The 24057-nt window shown below is 40.4% G+C and overlaps 1 protein-coding gene across 1 annotated transcript in view; it reads right to left on the bottom strand.

Annotated features, from left to right (window-relative positions):
- ctnnbl1 (catenin, beta like 1) overlaps positions 1-24057 on the bottom strand; it is a 49155-nt gene that overhangs the window by 9633 nt on the left and 15465 nt on the right. The window contains exons 11-13 of the mRNA XM_070839619.1: positions 20513-20694; positions 11888-11985; positions 9110-9190 (exon numbers count right to left, since the gene is read on the bottom strand). Of these exons, the coding sequence (XP_070695720.1) occupies positions 9110-9190; positions 11888-11985; positions 20513-20694 (361 nt within the window). The remainder of the gene's footprint in view (positions 1-9109; positions 9191-11887; positions 11986-20512; positions 20695-24057) is intronic.

The raw sequence follows: 24057 nt of genomic DNA, 5'->3' as shown, positions 1-24057 counted from the left end.
ATGTGACGCCTGAGGGAAGTGTGAAAAACAGCGTACACAAATGTGCAACACAAACCCTGTTGTTTGGATTTTCTCTCATTGTCTAACCCAGGAAGTAAGTGTGTTTGCTGTCAACCTCATTGCTGCTCGTGGCCACCGCCACAAAGCAGAGCTGGAAGCGTTTTCTGAGAAGACCTCGGAGTGCTCATTTACTGTACATCCAAATGTTTCAGCTGCAGAGGGATGGGACATCATCCCAACCATATAAAGCAATGTGACTGCTGCTTGGTCTGTGATGTGTGAACTAGCATGTATGCTTTCCTGCAATGTGGGTGCCCACGATTGCATATTCATTCTGAGACAAGATAAAATATGCATTAAGTAACACAGGAGAAGGAGAAAGAAAGAAAAACATCCAGATAGAACCATCCGAGTTGATGTGATGCTGATCAAACCAATGGGGGACATCACAGCCGCTATGTCCACTTCTTAGAAACGGTCTAAATGTACACTTTAAAAGCGACTGAAATTAAAACCTTAAGAAATGAGCAGCCTCCACCTGCATTCACCTGGTTAACCTTCAGCAATTCAGAAAAATGTCACATTCCTGATGCCTTACGTACTCAGTAGGCTCCGTATATCTACTGCTGTTGCTTACACTACTGATGTCTAATATCATACTGAGGGCAAAATGGTTTGTGTGTGTCAAGATTTGGATGCAAGAACCAAACTGGCATCGTGTTTGTGACCCTGAAGGCAGAGGCTCTGTTTAGGTTATTAAGCACACAAAGAATGTGCCTAGGAGGAAGATGTGGTTGTCAGAATGACAGAGGAGGAACAGGAGAAAGCTCGGAAGTATTAACTTGGCAGGGACTAATATGGTTTTAAGTCCTTCATCAGCTCCACCTCTAAAGGGAGACAGAATCTACCTAAATACAGACCCAAAACATATTCAGTGTAGAAGTTTTACTGTCTCGGGGTGTGAATGTGGCTTGTCAAGTGAGGCAAGAGAGTCTCATGACATCTGCAGTGGAGGATCAAAAAGACTCACCGCTTTCTTTGCTTCCTGCTGTCACCTTCATTGTGCTCCAAATCTGTGTCTGAGCTCCACGCAGAGTTAGACAGTGTAACTAAGAACCCACTGATTCCGGATGCATTATTAGCCGTGCCAGCGGTGCGGCTCTATGGACGGTAATGTCCGCCGCTCCACCACTTGGTCAGGACTGAATTATTTCAATAACTATTGCATGGATTGCCGTGAAATTTGGAACACACACTCACGTTCCCCTTGTTGGGAAGAACTATAACAACTAAAATGTTTCCTAGCACCATCATCCCGTAAAACCTCTTTTTATCTAAAACGGCAAAATGCAAAATGAATGACATTTCCCTGTCTCGGATAAAAGGCCAGTGTCCACCTTTGAACAGAAACAAAACAGAAACACCAAGCGTCTCCTGGATAGCTTAATAGCACTATAAGTTTACGTTACAGCCAGCAGTTTTAACTATTTCAACTTTGTTTTGAGACACACTGCTACATACTATAACTCTTAACATTGTGTATATGGGACTTTTACCTCTCTAATCCTTGACACCTGTGATAACTCCTCCCGTTACTCTATAACTATATTACGTCAAGGAGAAAAAGAATAAAAAACATTTTCAATTAAGCTCTTAGACAAGTCAATTGCTGCACCCTCCAGGGAGCCTCACTGTAATGGAACAGAGAAAAGATATTCAAACACACACAATGAATCAGGCTGGACTTTTGAATCTGCTCGGGGAGAGGAAGGTTTTGAGCCATGACAAGTGCGTTAAATATTCATTATTGTGAGCAGTGAAAGTGGACATTTGGGACATTAAAACCTGAGCTGATGCGGTCAGTGTGGCAGGATTCATTACAGCGGCAGAGTTTTGTCCACCTGCGAGTTTTGACATTGCGGCCAATATCTTTTGTGCGGCGGCTCGGTCCCTCTGGCAAACGCCGGACAGAGGAAGCGGAGAAAGAATAACGTGTTGGAAGGAGGGATTGGACAAGTCAATTACTGCAACCTCAGGGGAGCCTGGCAGCCTGGCTAAAGTACAGACAAAGTAATAAGCAGTGATTTTCAGTCTCAGTCCCTTTACTGTAACTCAGCCACGTTGTGTGTGTGTTTGTGTGGTGGAGCGTGTATGATTTATGGAAGACTGTGTGCGCAGCATATTACAAACTGTGTATAACATACATAGAAGAAATGTGACAAAGAGCCTTTATCAGGGTGTGTGTTCCTTAATAGATGTGTATTAGGATTTGTATGACTGCTTGTGAGAAAATATGTTTGCTTTCCTATGTGGGAGACTGTGTGTGCATGTGGTTGTTATTCCTGCGCTTTCTTTTCCGCTGGGATGCTTAGATGCAGAATTAAAGTGATTTCTTTGTCAGCACTTTGCAAAAAACCACTGCGACTGTGTGTGTGTGAGCGTGTGTGCGTATGAGTGTGTAGGACGTAATGCTGTTTGTGAGGCTTAAGCTAACACCAGAAACAGAGAGGTTAGAGAGATATCCTCATTAAAAATCAGAGATACAGAGGTTGATAATGAGGTAAACTTCGAGAAGAAAACTGGAACTTTGTGAGCGCGCGAGACAACATGCTGATTTCAAGTTATGATAATCTCCCAGAAAAAGAACAGCCCTGCACTTTGGGGGCACATCAATTAGAGTTTGTTCACAAAGTGGGGCAAAGCACAACAGCAGTGCTACCAGGCGTTCAGTCTGTGCTGAACTCTGTCCATACGTTACAACCGTGGAAAACAGTTCGCCCCAAACCAACAAATCTGCACTTCATCAGTAATTTATCTTGTGAGATGTTCATACCTTGACTGTTCAGTCTCATCCACTGTGTGTGGGGGGGGGGGGGGGGAGCACAGGATGGTTCACTCAGAAAAGCTAATGGAAGCGGCAGTGTGCTGCTCTTTATCGAAGATGGGAAGTTAGCCAGAGGTGCTTTTGCCAAACCAACTAGTTAGTCTTCATCCGAGAAGTCTTTTTTTTTTTTTTGTAAAAATGAAAAATCCGAAAACACAAATAGCAGATTTATGCTAATGCAGTCTAATATAAATCCTACCTCCATGAAGGTTATCATTTTCAGTTCTTGTTGAAACTGTTTCAAACAGGTAGTAATTTAACTTTATGGATTCATGCCTGCACAGGTGCGGACTTAGTCTGGAAGGTTTAGCCTGTGATGTATGGAGTTGTGTCATATTGAGAGTTGCTTCTAACCTTCAGTAAACAATATAACCTTCACAAAAGGTAGAATTAATTGCTGGGCTGTGGTATTAAATCTAATTGTCATGGTCATCTGAGTGAGGAGAGGAGAGATTTGGACGTCTGAGAGTGGGATGATGAGGAGTGAGATCAACTTCTCACTGAGACTGTGATGGACAATATATGACGACCCTCATCCCTGAGGTATTTGTTAGGTTTCTGTCTGCATCTATTTGTTCACCTGAATGAACTGAAACGGACGATGAGCTCAGTGCACAGTTAAAACAACAAGAGTTCATGAGCGGACTCGGGTGGGGAACACAGTTGAGTGGCCAACTCTACGGGGGGGAAAGAGAAGAGGAATAGCTTAAAGTTAGTTAGAGTCCGTTTGTATTTACAGTGTTTCACTTTGTAGCATCTTTGGCACAAAACTTGGAGTTATTTATAACTTCAGTTTCTTCACAAGCTGAACCTAAATGTATTTAACAACTTATTTAAATGGATTAAGATATGATATAATAAAATCAGACTTAATAAGACGATTCGATAGAGGATTCAGAAAAAATGCTGTCTATTACCACTATCGCTATTAGCAGCTTCTGCACTGTTTCTAAAGGGATGCATTTATGGAGCGCAAATTCGAAGTACGTTCTATAAATGATAAATATTTCTTGAGTTATCTCGTAAATCAGCTTGCCTCTGCCTCTGTATGTCATTACTAATATAAAAATTTGGTAAATCAAATGTTATTTAAAAAACATTTCTGCTCCTCTAAATTTTGTCTATGCCCTTGAGTTGTTTTTTTTTAAACCACCGGTGCACCTAAAAATAACTATAAATGTAGAGCTGTATAGTCATTTTTGAGGGAAAGATGGATGACAGAATATATTCTTGGAAGACATTTAAGAAAACAAAATATATCACATCCAGGTGCAAAACCAATTGCAACTTAACACAGACTTTCGTTGAAAATGTCTACTGTCAGCAGTGCTAAACCAGCCCATTTCTGCTGTACACTCAGGCTACAGCCAACAACTGGGTGCTTAGGTGCCAGGAAAGTGCACTCAGGCATTTTACAGTATTGAGGTCGGCCTCGGCCATGTTTTGCTGAGCTTCATCAATCTCTAAGAGCGGTTACCAACAAGCTGGGAGCAGAGGGAAGGTTTGGAGGGAAAGAGGTGGAGAAAGAGAAGTGAAGGTTGGTTGGATGGAGGAGGAAGGAGGGAGGATCGACGAAGGAGGAAATAATGGGAAAGCAAGACTGAAATGGGGGATGAAGGGAGGATGAAAAGACAGAGAGAGAAGACAAGAGAAGAACAGCTGTAATTGAGTGGATCGCAAGCCAGTAAAGGACGCAGGGAAGATGAAAGAAAAAAACAAAAAAAACAAGAGAGGATATGAAAATGAAGGAGACCACATAGGGCGAGAAAAACAAGACACTTAAGAGAAGAGGGGGGTGAAGAGGAATGGATGTTGGGGGGTGTGTAAAAGACAGGAATAGAGGGATGAAAGAAACAGAGGAGATGGGGGAGGGAGAGAGTCACGAATGAGAAATACAGCAGGGTGGGAGAAGCAGCTTTAAAGGAAGAGAAGGAGAGAATCAGAAAGAGAGGAAAGAAGAGAGATACCAAGGTGGGAGGAAAATAAGCAGCTTATTAAAAAGGGACCGAGCTGGAGACGCAGAGAAAAAGCAGCAGCAGCTTTTTCTTTGCTATCCTCCTGAGAAATCTGTGGGTAATATGTTGCAGAGGAAAAACATTTTGCTTAGCGCCCCTTAAAAACAGGCTTAACTAGGAGAAACCGAAAGGCACGGCAGAGAGATAAAACATCACTGCTGACGGCAGCCGATTCAGCTGAGGCGCTGGACAGAACTGGGTTGCCATCTTTATCGCTGTATTTAACATAACATGTGACACTCGGTGGAGGCTTTGATTCGCACAGACTTACAGTATCATCTGGGTGTTTTCACTATTACAGTTGTACCAGTACGAATGAAACCAGAGCCTTTTTTTTGGGGGGGGGGGGGGGGGGGGGGGGGGGGTGGTGTTTAAATGGGGCATAGAAAGAAAGGGCATACGCCGTGTGTTACAGCAGTCTCATTTAGACCTTAAACAATACATCAGAAGAGGAACCAATACACTGCAAAACATACCCATCAACAAACAACAAGAAGAAAACATTTCTTCAAACTAGCTTGGTGAAACACCATCAGACCTCAAAACTATTAAAAAAATATATATATATATTCAATAACAATTTGTTTCATGAGATGAGATAATCTGTCTTTAATTTCAGCTCAGTATAGGACTTGGATGGATAATTGTTCCTAAAATACAGCTCATACTAGGCTTGAGCAATATATTACCAACAACTAGTGATTGCTGATACACTACTCACAAAAAGTTAGGGATATTCGACTTTCAGGTGAAATATATGGAAAATGTAAAAAGTGAATGCTACAGTGATATTATATCATGAAAGTAGGGCATTAAAGTAGAAGCATGCAATGGTAATTTTATTCATCTTAAATAATTTATTGAAAGAAAATCTACCAACAGTGGTAGGTATACCACAACAAAACATTTTCAGTGCCTCAATAAATTGGGATGTGGCCAAAGGACGTCCACTCCTCTCCTTTCTGTGACTCTTCCAGTCTCTGTATCACTGTTCCAACCTCCTGATGACACTCTGTGACCCTCTAAGCTCAGTGAACACCTCCGTCTGAGGACTTCCTGTTTGAAGCCTCCAGTGTTGAGGTGCTGCTGATCAACTGTTAGGTGTCGTCTTGGTCTCATGATGTCAGAATGTGAACAGCAGGATGAGGAGGACTGTTTAAATACCAGTTCTAACTGAAGCAGGAAATGTATTGGTGGATTCATGGATCAAACCTGTTGTGAATGTTGCTGTTAAGCTTCTTGTTAGAGAACAGCAACTTGTGCAGAAAGTACTGAGACACTGAACAGTTGGACATGTGCATTCAAAGGTTTAGAGAAGGTCACATTAAGTTCACCTGGAAAGGTTAGAATGCATTTTAGGTTCATCCTGAAATTTCACCTGAAAGCCGAATATCCCTAACTTTTTGTGAGTAGTGTATGTTCGCACGGGGCCAAATGCCATTTTCAGCAAATGCAATCACTGCAGAAATCAGAATACAAAGTCCACTATTTAGGATTGTCCAGAGTCGCATACAAAGTACGACATACCCATGTGTACTGACGTTCATTGTACTTTTGTAACAGTGACGTGCATCTCTTCGGACACACTGCTCAGTATTTGCAGAGTTGAATCCTTGAGGAGGTAAAGAATTAAATTCGCAAAATAAATTAATAATAAAAATCACCCAAATAATAGTAAAAAAAAAAAAAACACAACCAGCCGTGCACTCAGCCAATCACTCATCCCTACTCACACATATACAACGTGTTCATTTTCATCCTTTTTTTTTTTTTTATAGTACAAGCAGTCTGAGAGAGCTTGTCATGCTCCTGTGGTGGTCAAAGGTTAATAGGATATTACAGCTCTCTTTAATAGCTCTTTCTTTTTTTTTTTTTAAACTTATAATGAATAGAATACTGTTGCTGTGCCACAAATAGGTGTTTTATCACTTCCTGCCTCGTGTATGCTGGACACACAGTACAGCTCTGAACTGGGGTAGGCTAACCGTGTGGCTTCAAAGATAGCGGCATACGCAGACAAGCTTTCTTATCACCAGGGTATCACAGAGTCATACTTTCGCCCATCCCGGTGGAAGAGACGAGAGGGGGGACAGAAGAAGACAGGCAGAGAGAAAAGGGAGAAAAAAAAAAGGAGGGGGAGAAAAAATGTCAAACTGTCTGGCCTTTTCTTCGCAATCCCACTGCAATGTCTGTCTGAGAAATTAATCTCCTGTCATCTTTAGATAGGAATCACACACTTATCTGTCTCCACCCACAGCTCCCTCCCCCTCACATCTCCTCTTTCACTCAAATTCCTTCTCTCTTCCATTTTCTCCTTTTCACACACACACTCCTCTTCTTTTTAACTGTACATCCTCTTCTGATATTTACAGTGTATCTACATTTATGTTTTTCTTGTCTTCCACCCTTTCTGTTCTTTCTCTCTCCGTTGAAGCCATTATCCCCTGCCGGGCCACTTATCTTCTATCTGTATCCCTCCATCGGTCTGTCTAGCCCACAGCTCAACACACTGACACACACTGACACACACACACACAGCTCAATAGGGCCCTCACACACAGCTATCAAGCCTTCCATCCGTCTGTAAACTGTCATATTGTTATCAGCAGGATTGTGATGGCTTTTTTTGGTCTTTTCCCTCCCGGCTTTGGATGCGACTCTGTGTTGAACTGTGCATCTTATCTGCCACAAAGAGACGATGATCACGTTTCCCCTCCCTTTATAACAGGGACTGCGTTTGATATCTAAAGATCTATAATCTATTTTAAGCATGTTATTTTAAATGTACTTGGCGATGAAGAGAACCAGGAATGTAGGAGGCGATGAAATCCATGCTTTTATTATCTTCTAATGGGAAGTTATCATTCCCGCTGTATTTGTTCCTTAACAGGTTTGAAAGATGAGACCCAAGAAAAGTTCTTAAAACTAAAAGTCATTTGTTTCATCTGCCATTTTCTGTTTTGACAAGTAAGGGTGTTATCACCCCTTTGATATCCTGTTATGTGTTTTAATGAAATACTGCTTGTAGGACTGAATACTAGACTGAATGACTAGTGGATGGACATTTTCACCCAGTGATACATTGAAGACAAAGACAATAAAAACTTTTAGAAATCCTTTGACTGGAATATTTCTGCAAACTGAAAATGTAAAGGCCGACTTCATGACTATGACTGGCCGCTTCAGTTATATCTCACCGGCCTGGAGCTGCAACAAGCCATTAAAAGCCAGGAAAAATAAGGGCGGACGTACATGAAACAGAAAGGTAAAGTCATGTAAAAAAAATAACAGACTGTTGTGGTGCTGCTCTTCTGACACGCTGCGGTGTTGTAGAGGGGAGTCTGAATCTTTTAATCTGTGTTTCTCTGTTCACCCTCTCTCCCCGTCCTGACCGGGGTACAGCCTCTGGCCATCCGCATGTGTCAGACAAAACAGTGCAGCAGGTTTTTACTTTTTTTACCTGCTTCTCCCACACATCACATTCCAGACACAATTTCCTCTGCTGCAGTGATGCATCAGCTCCAGACTAAACAAGAAAACCTTGGTGAAGTCCATCCGTAAAAGGTTAGGCTGTTAAGCTCCTAAAAGGGCCACAACACCTCCTGTTCCTGTTTTAGAGCACATAATCACTTGATGGTCAAAACAACAACATGGACCGATCCAAATCAACACACCGATATGAAAGGTTCATTAAGATTAAAAGTTGTTGTAATGACTTACGGAGGAATTTAAACTTAATGTTGGGAGACTTTTTGGAAGGAAATGATTGACAGTGATTAGGTTTATGTGGCCGGTAATTATTAATAATACCATTAATGACCTTACAGGTGATGGCTTGTGGTGGTCAGGGGGATTTCTCAGGCTACAACTAGTTCAGAATCAAACTTGATCAAGTTACTGGCCGTTAAGCTCCAAAACAGACAGTCTTCTGATCAATTCATCACGGTACTAGTCAGGTCGGGCTCATACAGTCGGAATAAAATATCAAAATCATACAGTAGAACAATACTTGTAATGTCTTGGTCAGACACAACTCCTTGATGACATTTACTTTGTGGCTGAAAACGTTAGTGTTTCACCTGAACGCATACATCCCACAAGCTGCATGATACAGAGCCAGTGTGAATGAGGCAGAGAGGAGGATGGAGGCGACAGATTGAGAGGATGAGAGGTAGGGAAGGAAAAAAAAAAAAGAGAGAGAGCTGCTTACATGTTTCTCTCCTTCGATTCTCTTGTCAGCCTGTTGAACGGCCTCCAGGTACTTAAAATGCAACTCCATCAGTCGATCAACCTGGAGAGAGAATGAAACAGAGGCAGGCAGAGAGAAAGCGAGAGATGCAGCACACAAGAAAGCCGCAAGAAAATAAGAGGAATATGAGGGGAAAGAGAGAGAGCACAAAGAGGAGACGGAACAAGATGAGGCTCAAAGGGCAAATACAGAAAAATACTTTTACTATTCATTTTCTTCACATTAATCATTCACTGATTCTTTTAACTGCTCCCAGCCTCTTAGACTGTTACAGGGAGGGTTTATAAAGTGCAAAACAAAGACAAGGGTATCATTTTTAAGATTTTAATCTGCCGTATTAACAAGTAGTCAAAGGTATTCAACATCCCTGTGGACTGAACAGATAACCAAGTAAGTGGATGATGCAAATGACCCTTTTTTTTTTTTTTTTTTTTTAGTGGTAAGGAAGACGTCCTCGTTTGATTTGTACATCAGGCAGTGTCTAAGTCATGCGTCCTATTAACCCTTCAGAGTCTGGGGTAAAACGGCGTTTTTTACTACTTTTCATTTTACCTTTGTGTTTCCCATTAAAACTGCTTAGCTTGCCTTTCTTTGTGTCTTTCTTTTCAGCACAACCTCACCTATGTGATTCTACAAGTATTTATTTATTTTGACAGAATATATGGACACACTGTATGTAAAAGTGCAAAAGAAACACAAAATCCGAGTAGGAACTAGTTGGATCTTTGGAGGAGCGGGGGTCTGCGCGGACACCTCCTCTCGTTCGTCTTCACGCGCAACATCCACTTCATCCTCTGAAAGGAGTCTTCCTCAGAATCAGAACGTTCTTCCCCAGATTCAGCATCTTCTAACTCGTAGAAGAGCTGTAGTGCGCGACTTCGGCTCTTCATAACTTTAGTCTTAATAGGCCGATCGACAAAATTCAAACACTTGTAAAAAGTTTGAAGTGTCCGCTTTCCAACAGTCTTTGAATTGAGCACCTGCGTGCTTGTGTCACAGCTTTACGTTTTCAAACGTGCGACATGTGACTTTGACGCCGTGTGGCGGTCCTAGACTCCGAAGGGTTAAAGCGAGCAACACACTAAATATGACATGTTTTTTTTGTATAAGTGAGGGGAATTGTGGGAGTAGCAGGAAAAAAAAAAAAAAGCAGCTAAGGTGTCAGGTTTGATATTTTGCTACTTTCTCAAGCTCTGCAACATGTGGCAGAACGTCGTACACACAGGTAGGAGTAGTGCAGTTACTGATGTTTGACTGAGTGACCCGAGTGTGAACTTGTGAAAGTATTAACTTGCCTTTACCTTCTGGTAAAAGAAAGATTAGAAAGATAAATCCTCTGATTTATTCCACCTTCAGAAGCCTGTTTATGTTCAGTAATGGGCCTTGATAAGTACGTGCAGGAACGTACAAAAGGACAAAGGGCTAATTAACACTGAAGTTAACAGCATAGTCTCGCAACTTTTTGATTTTCTATACCATCTGTTTTTTCATTAAAACCAAAGCTTCAACTTTTCATCTTTGAGAACATATAGAAAATTACTGTTGTGCTTACGATTGGGCCTGAACGAATAAAATGAGTAGTACTTAAACCAATGTACCAACTCTTTACCATCTTCCCATCACATGTTTAAGTTACTTGGAATTACAAATACATAAAGCGGCGCAAGGCTTTATTTCCATGTTAATTTCTAATGAAGATTCTAGTTGTCTAATTTTATTTATTTGAGCATTATGTGAAGCAAACAAAACATTGTTTTTTGGAACCTGGTCAAAATTAGACATGAAGAACATGAAGGCCTGCAACTATTATTTTAATGTCATTACGATCATTTTCCTAATTCAAATTGAAATGTCAAAAGGCAGTGAAAAAATGTCCATCACAACTTCCAAGAGGCCAAAATAATGTTTGTAAATTGCTGCTTTTGTCCAAACATCAGTACAAAACCTAAAAAACATTTGTATGTAATAATACAGCTCCTCACTCTGAGTGTACATGTTGTTATATATTATTGTTGGTAGTAGTAGTAGTGGTAGTAGTATTATATAACACATCTCACTCTGAGTGTACACATTGTTAGATATTATTAGTAGTAGTAGTGGTATTATTTGTATCATTATTATTATTATAATATGGTACAGCTCCTCACTCTGAGTGTACATGCTGTTATGTGTGATTGCTGGTGGTAGTAGTAGTGGTAGTAGTATTATTGGTATTATATAGTACAGCACCTTACTATGATTGTTGCTGTTGTTATATATTTTTATTAGTAGTATTATTAGTAGTGGTATTATTGTTATTATTATTATAATTATAAGACTCTGGACTCACCTGGTGCAGTAATTTACCTCTGTGTAATAATTTGTAATAATAATTTTTGTGTTTGAAGTGTATTCTTATTCTTATTCTTATTCTTTTGGAGCTGTGTGTAACAAAAAGCAATTTCCCCCTAGGGATTATTAAAGGAATTCTGATTCTGATTCTGATTTACTATCAGATGCCATTAATCAGTTCTCAAAATAGTCGCTGAATTTTTTTAATCAATTAATTTATGTTAAGAATTTAATACAAATTCAGCTAATCTGCCTGATCAGACTGTGTGGGTGTGGGCTGAACAAATTTAGCTGATCATGGCCTAAATCCAAATCTCTCCACACATCTTAAATTAGAATGTTTCTAATTGGTGTGTGTGTGCGCAAATGTGTGACATCAATTAGAGGAAGAAGACGACGAAAACTAACCTTCTCACAGTCGTTCTCCGTGAACTTGTTGAGGAGCCTGCTTCTCTGCTGGGACTTGAGATTTCTCAGCATGGAGGCAATAATGGAGCAGATGTGTTCTAAGGAAAGCAAAGTGACAATTAAAGCTATAGCTTTCTCCTTTATACCACGACAACCTCTCCCTCTCTCCAATAGTCAAGGTTTACTGAATGTAAATTAAAACTAGACTATTGCACAGATATTATTTCTTAATAGAATAACTCAGATTACTGCAAGAGCCTCTCTCATTGTGCGCTCACGGTGTTAATGGAGCTACTGTTATGCTCCTCGGTGGAAACAAACTTGAAGAAAGTGATCGCTGCAAAGCTCGTTCGCACCCACATCCACAGCCCTCAGAGAGAAACAAATCGATTAGCATTTGATAATTTGCAATTACAGCTCGCAGTCAGCTGAGCATGGATACTCTTTCAGAGAGTGCACAGAACAAGAAGGGGAGAAAATGTTAATGAAATTTAGAAATCAATTTTCATTTTAGCATGCTGGAACATGCGTAACAGTTTTGGCTGCAGCTAAATTACATTTCTCGCAGTGATAGAAATTTGTCTGTGGCAGCTTTGGGGCAATTTACCAAGAGGGGGGTCTAAAACATGTTAATTGGCTAAATTAGCTACAAAGCTAGTTAGACCCACTCAGTGTCCTTGTTAACCCAATTCATGCTATATAAGAAGTGTTCTCTCTTTCAAAGACCATCTTACTCACAGGCCACACCAGCAGGTGACAATCATAGCATAATATTTCTCAATGATATTGAATGAACAATACACTGTACACACAGGGGAGGCACACTATCACATTGTAAAATCTCTGGATATACAGGGTGGGGAAAAAAATGTAATTGGACTTTATCAACAAGAGGTCAATATTCTCTCTCAACGAGGCTTTGCAGTTGCTAAGCAACAAGACTACAGGAATCAATCCCATTTCAGCTTTTTAAAAGGGGTCGTGTTTGCTGTCAGCTCCCTTTCTGCAGTCCCCTACGACCTGCGGCGTGCTCACTCACAAGATGTTAAAGCTGAGAAAACCAAGCGCTAAACACCTGCAGATGTCAAATCATTCAGAATATACAGATATCCATCGCCATTACTAATATGACTGGCAGCACAAAAAGGCAGCAAAATGCACTGAAGCAAAATACAGAATGAGCTGAAGTTGTGATAGTTTTAAAAAAATCCAACCAAGAGCTGAAATAAATTGAATAGCTTCTAATTAGTGTTGGACCTGGGAGCTAGAATGCTTTTCTGCAAGACTCTTGATTTGAAACTCTCCTGTTGTCATGCTATTAAATTCAATCCCTCAATATCTTACCTTAAAACTCCATTATTTTCCTACTGTTGAGCTCATGACAATGTTTGCCAGCTCATATTTTAGGAAACCTAATAATTTAACTAGGGTGAAAATTTGGACGTTATTCTTAAGCAATCTGGTAAATGTTTAAAGGCTCTATTGATGATCATGCCCACCGTGGTCTAGAATAAAGTATCACCAACCACTGTATGGATTGCCATGAAATTTGAGGATCCCCAGAGGGCGGCGCCTGTGACTTTTTTTTAGTGAAATGACAAAAACTGGATGGATTGTTAAGAAGCTATTTGAGTTCAGGATGACCCCACAGCTTTACGTGTCTTAATTTAGTTTAATTTAATTAATTGACAAACAAACTCCTTGATTTGGATTAAGATATTAGCACGGGGCATTTTCAATAAACAGTGACCCTCCTATATTTCTGTAAAAATCATGAATATTACGGCAGGTCACACTGTAAATAAATTTCACAGTTTTACTAAGTTACTGAATGTACAACATAAGCACATAGTTTATTGCATGTACCAGTCAGTATGTTTAGTCCAAAGTTTCCTTATTTTCATTTTCTGTACACAATGACAAGGAGGCTTACTGCCATTTCCGAAAGGATGCTACTTTATCAACTTGATCGGAACGGTAATTGATGTCGCCACCTCCACGCCCTGCCAGGGAGGCTATTGATTGTTGGCTGTGGAGTGTTCCCTCCGAAGAGTTTAGAACTAAAGAGTGACCGCTCCAGCGAGGTTCTTGAAGGGTTGAGGCTGGATTACATTGTGGGTACAAGATGAAGGGCAAGGCTAAGTAAAAGAGCCTTTAGAAAGGTGTTCAATCAATACTTCCACTTTACACTTGAATGTTAAGTTTAAAAAAAAAGGAACAAACAAGCAGACAACGGGAACATTTCGGAAATTTCTTTTTGATACTAGCAAAATCTAACAAAAAAAAATATCATGACAAAACAGTAACAATAAAATGCACCACAAAGATTTTACATTCACAAACAAGCATTTTGGTGTACCATGTAGTTCAAGCTGGGCAGGCTATTCCTGAACTGAATGTAAGGCCACTAAGTTCCAGTTGAGAACCAGCCCCAAACTAATCAAATTGTTCAGAATCATGCGCCTCCAAGTTTATAAATTCCTTTTATTGATGCTGGCAACAATAATGTTAAACTCATGTGTCTCTGCTGCAGGAAAATTGGAACAAAAATGAGTCACGGCGGAGAGGAAGAGACGTTCCAAAGTGCGGCTTCATTTCACGAACAAAGACAGTGCTGGTTGTAATGTCTGTAAAATTATCATATCAAGCAAGGGTAGAAACACCAGCAACTTGCTGGAACATCTTTCCATGTTTTTTTTTTTTTCACAACATGGGCTTAAATTTGACAAATGGCACGTGTTTAGTAGTCTACGCACGAATACCACTGCTTCCCAACCAAGCAGCACGCCCGTTACCAAGGGTAAATATCATATGATATAATTACATTAGCGCCATGCGAGCAAGCGTAGCAGATTATTTTTCCCCACTCCACCCTATCTGAGAGGGTTTTCTCTACAGCTGGAGAGAGCATTAGCACACATAGATCAGGAGAAAGCAGAAAGAAAGGAGCAGCATTTTTCTACAGAGGAATTGTTGATTTTTATGTGTTAGTTTTATATCTGGTTGAAGCTTATTCCCTTTTGTAGAGAAGTATTGTAGTTTATTCAAGTGTTACTTAAACACACATGCCTAATTTTATAAAGAAAGAATGGTTTACATTTGCATGCCAAGTGACATCATTATAAGAAAATGAGGATTGCAACTTAGGCAGCTGTGGTGGTGTTGATGCTGAAAACCTGTGTACGCCTCCTTTTTTTCCCCCCACACAAAAAAATTGAACAGGAATCAATGAGGGAATCGATGAGGAATCAGACTAATAACAAGAATCGATAATGGCATTGTATCAATAAAACCTTGTCAATTACCATCCCTATTAATGGACAGACCTGATCAATCATGATAAATGGGGTTAAAATCTAGTTTCCTTCACTGTCAGTAACAAACCATTAACCACTCAACATACTGTTGTGTGCTTTACATAAAGACTGATGACCGTCGCTGGACTCTTCTGTCACCTGTCAGATAATAATTGATTCCATTTACAGTTAGTTCAAGGCCAGAAAAGTAAACTTGGAGTGTTGTGCACGAAAAGCTAGAAACTGAAGGTTTACGAGTTTGAAGAAACGCTGTGAACATGCAGGCGGGCAGAGGCAGTGATAGACCACTGGGCCATGAAGAAAAACGGCTTCATCTCCAAAGCAAGCATTTTGCGGGTCATGCAAATGCGCTCATGACAGCACAGAACGTCATGTTGCGCCTGAAAATGGGCTTCCCTGGGAGCCACCGTATTAATGATTTACTTACAACCTCTGAGTCGACTGTGGCATTTGCATGGACTTCTGTGGAGATTTAAAAGAGGCATAAAGCTCGACTTTAGGTCGACTGTGACATCAAATGTCCATTTGCTGGAAACAGAAGTGTATAATGACCGACAGTGAAAGACTGTTGCTGGAGTTGTCGCCACCAAAATTCTAAGCATAAAACCCACCTACCACCTGAAACTACTTTACACCGGTAAACAAGCTCTCAGTCTGCCTATGCTGAAGGGATATTTGCCTTCAGATAACACTATGCAAGTCCAAATACTGGCATTCACTTATCCTCCACTAATTATTCAACGTTTGCCTCGTCTTTCCCCCAGGGGATCCATATCACTAGGTTAACATGCAAATAACCCTGAGTGGCCTGGATTCATTTATTGATTGACAGCTGAAGGAAGTGCAGTGCAGTTGTGAATGACAGAGGGGAACAGATAGGTGGTGCTTCACTGAGAGACAGATTGGTCCTGGTCTAACTGTGCCCTGGGGTGAGCAATCAGCCTCCCAGCACCACCACTGTCAGGGGTTCTAGAAACTGCATGCACTGTCTGCAGGAGCAAGACTGAATTCTGACTCTCACTCTCAAGAGGGTACGAAAGAAGAAGGACGTATTAAGCACATGGTGTAAATTAGCTTAAACTCTCTTAATATATCCCGCTCTTTTTTAGACTAGTCGGGAAATGTTAGAATCTGTAAGGGTGGAAGGTTGCAGTGCTGAATGCTGCTGACACAGATGAGACAACATCTGGCCAGAGGACAACAAGTGAAAGATCTTCAAGCCAACATTGGCACATTTACAGTGATGTTGGAAAGCGTGCGTTAAATAAATAAATAGAGCAAAACAGAAGGTGAGACTGGTATCAGTGTTAAGGGGGATGTACATTTCTAGATTTTTATCAAAAAAAAAAAAAAAAGAGGCTTATTGTCAGCTTCTCCACCATTTTGAAAAACAGCTAGAGAGAGCATGCAAGCGAGCTGAGAGCACGAGAGGCCGAGTCTCGAAGGAGGTAGTGAGTGGATAGTTAGGGATCTGCAATGAGATGCAGTGGAACTTGGTGGCCAAAGTGGGCTAAGTGGGAGTTCTTGAATGAGTTCCCTGAGAAGTTCTCGTGTCAAAAGTGCCAAAAGGCAGGACAAATGTACTCAATATGCTATATGAAGTATTATGCTTCACACTACATTCACGTTGACACACACACACATTTGTACAGTGATGGCAGGGACACTTCAACATGCAGACTGTAGGTGCCAGAAACGGAACTGCCGATCTTACGATTTGTGGATGACCTGCTCCTGAGCCACAGTTGCCTGTACTACTCTGTGATGCATTTCCTGTAACTTCTGAGCATATCGTCAATGATATATTATGATATATGATATATTATGTGTTCTGTACAATAACCTTTCATATACAGCACAGCAAATTCATCACAGCGCTCACAGTTTACAGAGACGGGCCATGATCAATCCCCACCAGAGGAAAGACGAAACATTGAGATGTTAATTAGATGTGTCTTTACACAGGGATCTAAAAGTAAATCTCACCCTCTGAAATACACCAATAATAGGATTACATAGCATGACTCTGACAATACAGATTACGATCAAATTTGTATCATGTAATGTTACTGATCTCAATCTGTGCCAAAGGCGCTCGGTGCTGGGAGAAGGAACGATCAAATGAGCGCTCTGTTTGATTCTCAGCTTTCGACTCAAATATGTGACGGCCGTTTTATCGTTAAACCCAGACATCCAAGTGTCTCTATGACAAGCACTTATCTAGTCGCATACATTCTGCTATGTAGTCATGCTTTCTAAATCTCCATTTGTTAATATCAGAGGATAGATACTATAATGAGCTGATAAAATTCCATATTTTATCTTTTTAATGAAACTGCCATCATTTTGGAGGGAAAATGCTTTAATAAGAGCATCCTATTTCCATTAAATGGGCTTTGTCATCTTTTTCCCCCCATCGCTGCATACTTCCAACAGAAGTGCAAGGCCTTAAAAAAAAAAGGACATTTCTGTTACAGGTTTCTTTCCGCTAGCATGCCTCACTCATTACCTGTTTTATTGCATTCATTAGAAAACAAGGGTCACAACAAGGGCATTCGCCGCACTCAAAAGGTATTTGTGAGGCATTCAAAACATATCAAACTATAAAAAAAAAGGCCTCCATTCCCCTCCCTGCGCGCTCTCTCCCCACCAAACAAACACCCACATGCATGGGAGCACACACAGAAGCACTTCTCCAAGTTGGAGCTGGAGACGGAGCGATGACTATTGTGCCTCGCCGTGTAAATTAGTTGTTTACTTCTGTTCCCTCTCACGCTCACTCGCATCATTAGCCACCTAAATATAACAACCGGCTGCCACCAATTTCCGTCATAGAATTTCATTTCACTGGTAATGACACAGTACGTACACCAATAAAGTGAGACCCTAAAAACAAGGTGAGCAGCAGCGCCGTGACGTGAATATTCATGAACGGAGAAATGCAATTTGCTGTTTGGATTTTTTTTTTTTTTCTTCTTTTTGTTGTTTATGTTGATTTTCTATCCACTCACAATGTCTCTATTAATTATGACATTGTGTGCGCTAATACGGTCTGGCAATCCTTGGTCATTTGGACTGTGTCAATTTCAGAAAGGATTTTACGGGGATCAATCTTTGCACCGAGGTTGATCATTGAGAGGGCCGTGGTATGAATGTGAGAGAGGGCGCACTAAGAACAGAGGGATGGAAAGGTCCCTACCTCTTAATTACTTTTGTTCGAGGCGGCTGATAGTTAATTAATCTACAGTGTTGTTGTGTTATTCTGGAGAACCACTTGATTTGCAGCATTTTCAATTAGCGGTCTTACTGAGAGGGAGGGTTCGCTCAATATGCCTTACATTATGACGGGCATCGCATTACAAATATAGCTGCGAGATTAATCAATGGGAACATGATGGGAAATCCTATACAGGCTGCAACTCTCATCACAGAGAATAACGATATGAATTAATTATGGAAAGCTCATTCCAGAGGAACTGCTGTTGTTATTGTTAACTGTTAACGTGTGCGGCTGAGTACAGACTAATCTGATGCATGTTTTGAACTCTAGCAAAAAGTATGTGGAAGGACCACAGCTTAATCTTGAGTCCGCTTTATAGTATCCTAAACTGTCTAGATCAGGACCAAATCGCAGCATTAAAAGCATCTAAACATTTACTGTGGATTACGAGACACAGCAGGTTTGGTTGAATAATGCACACAAATTCACGCCACACCTGCCAAGCGTCACAGGGAAGAACAACCTTCAGGCTGGATTTCTACATCTCTTTCTAAAGCCTGTCTTTTAAGTGTGTGTCTGCCTCGCCAGGGGCTTCAACACACAGAAGGGGAAAGGTTTAACTGTTAGGACGGGTTATCTTCCCCACTCTTCCTCCTGCTGCTCGAGGAGGTCAAAGGTTAATTCATCCAGTTCCCGGGTGAGACGGGACACAATGGCAGACAATTTGCTCTTCTCTGCAGGGCTCGGAAGCCCCACCAGATGAATCAAACTTAATTAATACAGACAGAGAGAGAGGAGGGGTTCCACATCTTGGACGTGGGCAATCAAACAATGAGCAGGGAGATGGACAGGGTTGCTACCTCGTTTTCTTTGAGTCTTTTCTCTCTAATTCTCTCGCCCTGGCTGCACATGGACATCCCATCTTTCTCTCTCTCTCTGGCCCTTGCTTCCACTTCCTATCTCTCACTCACAGACAAGAAAGGTTCGAGAGTGCAGGCAGGAAAATCAATCAAGATTGGATTGATAGTGTAAACTGACAGGCCGAAGAGGCAGCAAACCGTGATACATGAGCAGATTAGGATTGAGTGCGTCTGCGGGAAACGGGTGCGACTGCAGGTTGCAGAAAAGTAGAAGCCGGAAGAGAAAGAAATCATCCAATCCTGATTAGCGCAATCGATTTAATTAGTGCAGTCAGCAATCTATAGATGACTTTAATTTGACAAATAACTGGAATTGTGGGATTTGAAGGACACTAGAAAAGGAGCCCTGACACTGTAAATCACCATCAAGTCCTCAAACTGTAAAGTTAAAATAACATGTTAAATGAAACCTTTAAATAAATGTCAACACCATTTTTTCTTGATATGGGCAGGAATAAATAAAAATATAGATATTATTACTTTATGTAGATACTTTGAAACTGGTTGTTCAGAACAAATGCCCATAAATGTTAAGGATTATAATTTTAATGTAGGTTTAAAAATTGAATGTCAATTATCTGGAGAATGCCGGCAGCTGGATGTGGTTTTGGAGATAAAATGCACAACAGTAGGACACAAATGATCTAAAAGGCAACTAAACTTCTTGAAGGTTGAGTGAGCGCAACACAACTATTAACAGATAGATCAACCTAATTATTGGGATTCTTGCTCCCCTCCAGCTGTATTTATACATTTTAAAACAAAGCCAAATGCTCCCACAGTGAAAGAAAAAACAGTTTTCAGTGCTTCTACTAGTTCACAGTCTGGGTTGTCCATGACATGTCCGTGACATGTGGGGACTCTTTGTCATTGTCAAATTTCCAAATGAAAAGTGCATTATGAATAAAATTTATTATTAGTATCAGCCAGGAAACTGGTATCATTCTTTGCCTGTAGTTTGGTTTCCATTGGTATGGTTTCCTTTATCCGTTTGTTATAACATTTCAATTGCTGCCGATAGCATTTGATCTAAAATAGTGCAGTAACGCATCTCCCCACAGCTTTCACTGCTATAAGAGGTCAAAACAAGTCGACATGTCTGCAGCTGACTGCAGCCTTTCTGAAGAAATCTAGTCTGCTGTTGCTTTTGTTCTAATTGGTGACTGACCTTCATGCTCCTTCTCCGACGTGCCGGTTTTCTTCATCTTCTTGGGGGTTTTCATGAAAAGCGGAAAGATGGTTCGCAAGCCCAGGATGTCCACAAACTTATGGCAGTTATCTGCTCCCTCCGGTCCAATCATCCCGTGATCCAGGACTTTCAGAGCACTGGTCCGAGACATTTTCTTTTCTCTGCAGCAACGAGAGGAAACAAGGTTGAAGTCAGAGATACTTCATGTTGTTTAAATACAAATTTAGAACATGTATCATTTAAATAAAGTATCCTGTAAAGGTATGTCTACAGTTATCTTTATGTTTTACTTAGCTATGAGTTGTACATTGTCATTTCTAGCATTATTACTCCTTGATAATATTGATTTTTATTTATGGAAATGAACTAAATGAATTAACCCTTCAGAGTCTGGGGTAAAACAGCGTTTTTTTTACTACTTTTCATTTTACCTTTGTGTTTCCCATTAAAACTGCTTAGCTTGCCTTTCTTTGTGTCTTTCTTTTCAGCACAACCTCACCTATGTGATTCTACAGGTATTTATTTATTTTGACATAATATATGGACACACTGTATGTAAAAGTGCAAAAGAAACACAAAATCCGAGTAGGAACTAGTTGGATCTTTGGAGGAGCGGGGGTCTGCGAGGACACCTCCTCTCGTTCAGTTTCAGAGGATGAAGTGGATGCTGCACTCGTAGAAGAGCTGTAGTGCACGACTTCGGCTCTTCATAAATTTAGTCTTAATAGGCCGATCGAGAAAATTCAAACACTTGTAAGAAGTTTGAAGTGTCCGCTTTCCAACAGTCTTTGAATTGAGCACCTGCGTGCTTGTGTCACAGCTTTACGTTTTCAAACGTGCGACATGTGACTTTGACGCCGTGTGGCGGTCCTAGACTCCGAAGGGTTAACTAAAATATGGATAAAAATGGACCCCAGAGTTTCACCTTTGTACTAAAAATAAAGAATGCAACATATTTTACAGTTGTGCTGGTGAGAAAACAATAGATCAAAAACAAGACCAACTTGTATGAACAGATCTGGATAAATGTGGACTTTAAATATATTCCAAATATCAACTAAAATAAAAATAACTAACTGAACAGAATATATGTGATATTCTGTGATATCACAGAATATATGTGATATTCTGTTCACCGCAGCTTTTTTTTGTTTCATTATTTTACTGGCAAACTACAACAGCTGTTTCAGGGTCAGGTTAGAAGAAACATGGTCCCAGTAAGTTAATTTGACAGTATAACTTCACATAGTGTATAATATTCTGGCGCCTGACACGCCCCCATGTCCTTCCATCTAAGCCATCGACCGTTTTGCTTAACCAAGATGTTTTATAGCATCTAGCTTTAAGTCAGACCATTCACTCTCTATTTCTGTCACTGCATGGTGAAGCTCTGGAGGCATGATACTGGCAGCTGTACTACTAATATTTTCAAGCTGTTTCAGGTCCCAAAATAGTGACAATTCCTAGTTTGCTGTATTTCCATTTAGTCCAGTAATGGAGAAGAACAAGTAGCAGTTTATGGAAATTTGTGGGGGGCTGATTATGTTAATGATCAATTTTGTATGCACCTGGCAGGCAGCATTTATCACATTGAAAGAAGCAGCTCACAACAAGTTTATACAGATAGAGAGTTTGGTGAATCCAAACCTCATCAAAAACAGTTCACCAAGTTCAAGATAAGAATCTGAAAATGTTTTTCTTTAAGCCCATTGAGATTTGATACCAAGCTCACTAAAAATAAAATGAAATTTATTACACAACTGTCCACTCAAAAAATCCAGCTCATCAGGGTCCAGAATATGCTGCATATGAGAATGAATATTTATTCAATAAATACAACGGCCCACTAATTTTTCTATGGCAATAAAAGGTATAGAAAAAAAATTCTCTTACCCACAACTCACAGTTGAGCTATAAATAAGAGTGTATCTTGAACTAAACTACAATCATGGTAAAGAGCAAATGCACTGCACTTGGACAGCACCTTTCTAGTCTTCCCAACACTCAAAGTGCTTTTACACCACATTCACCCATTCAAACCAAACCTCAACCTTAAATACAAGGCTTACCCATAAAACCCTTTAAAGTTGAGAGGACCAGGCAAATTGTCCTCAATGTTGGTTAAAAACCAACCTTTGTTCTCATAACTACACAAAGTGTACACACTCACACACACACACAAACACACACGGCAAAACCTTTCTACTGCCTGAGCAACAAGATGAAAACTAAAAACTAAATAAAATGAGACTAAAAAAAAAAAAAATGGTCCTATATTACTTCTGAAAACCAAACAAAGGAGTTAAACTAGCACAATAAACCTGAAAATGTGTGTTCTCTTAAACAATTTAATTGTAATCTGTTTTATCAAAGCATTGGCACAATAAGTGAGACCAACTGTTTCCCGCTTGGTCTCCGCCCCCCACCCCCCACGCTACACCTCCTCTCAGGAAATGTAGCTGTCTGTCACTGTGTCACTTCCTCCATTCCCGCCAATGACAGATGACAGTGTTTATCTCAGAGGAGGGACACATATTTCAGCCAGTTGCGTCTGGTTCTCCAGACAGACACATTATATATGATGGACGGATGGAGAATCCAAACGGGAGTGATACACCGTATACTTTCTGACAGGGAACTGGGCAATTCAGCTGGAAGACATCTGCCTTAACTCAAACATCCTGGTGTCATGAACTATTCCGCCAGAACCAAAATTTCGATGACTAGTGGGTACAAGCACGACTGCAGCAGGAGGTTAATGATTAGACTCACATTGTAAATGAGACTGAATCACTCAGCGTGTGTGGAACAGTGTGACCGGAACATTCAAATGTGATGTGAAATATTGAGATACTTTTTTTTTTTTTTTTTTTAAACTACTGGTCTTAGACTCAACATGTGGTACATCTCAGTTTTAGGAGGAGGTGTCTGGTCTGACAAACATTTAGCTGTGCCGGGGATTCATCGTGACACCAGGTGGGAAAGCTGTATGTAGCACAAGACAGAAGAGGCCTTGGAGGAATTGAAATGGAGTTGTTGATGGAAAACCAATAAGTATGTCTCAGCGAGTGCAGATCATATTTTGTATTCTATTCTTCTCTCTCGTTTTTTATTTATTTTGCAGCTGCATTGTGTCTTAGTTAGAATGTAAAAACTGATTTTTTTTTTGAAAACTATAATGAAACTGATCTAACTAAAAAGATTTGATGAAAAGCAGGAAACTGCTGAGGCCAAAATATCCTGATTCTTAGTCTCTAGTACGGGTAGGGGTAGGGATCCTTTCTGTAATGTTGTCAGACATTTCGAATAATAATTTGAGCCCCAAACCCCAATTACCCCAAAGGACAACAGTGCAGCCATTACAGCCCATTTGCTGCCTGTTCTAGTTTTGTTACCTACCAGTCACTTCGAACCAAAACATGTAAAAATAGAGTCCAGGTTTAAAAATACCTGAATTATACTTTAAGCTCCATAACTGTTTGCTAGCTGACCTGCACCTTGTCAGGGCTACAGCAGCTATTGAG

This window comes from Pempheris klunzingeri, chromosome 11 (assembly GCF_042242105.1).
Source record: "Pempheris klunzingeri isolate RE-2024b chromosome 11, fPemKlu1.hap1, whole genome shotgun sequence".
Taxonomy (NCBI): domain Eukaryota; kingdom Metazoa; phylum Chordata; class Actinopteri; order Acropomatiformes; family Pempheridae; genus Pempheris; species Pempheris klunzingeri.
This window is presented reverse-complemented; position numbering and strand designations above follow the sequence as displayed.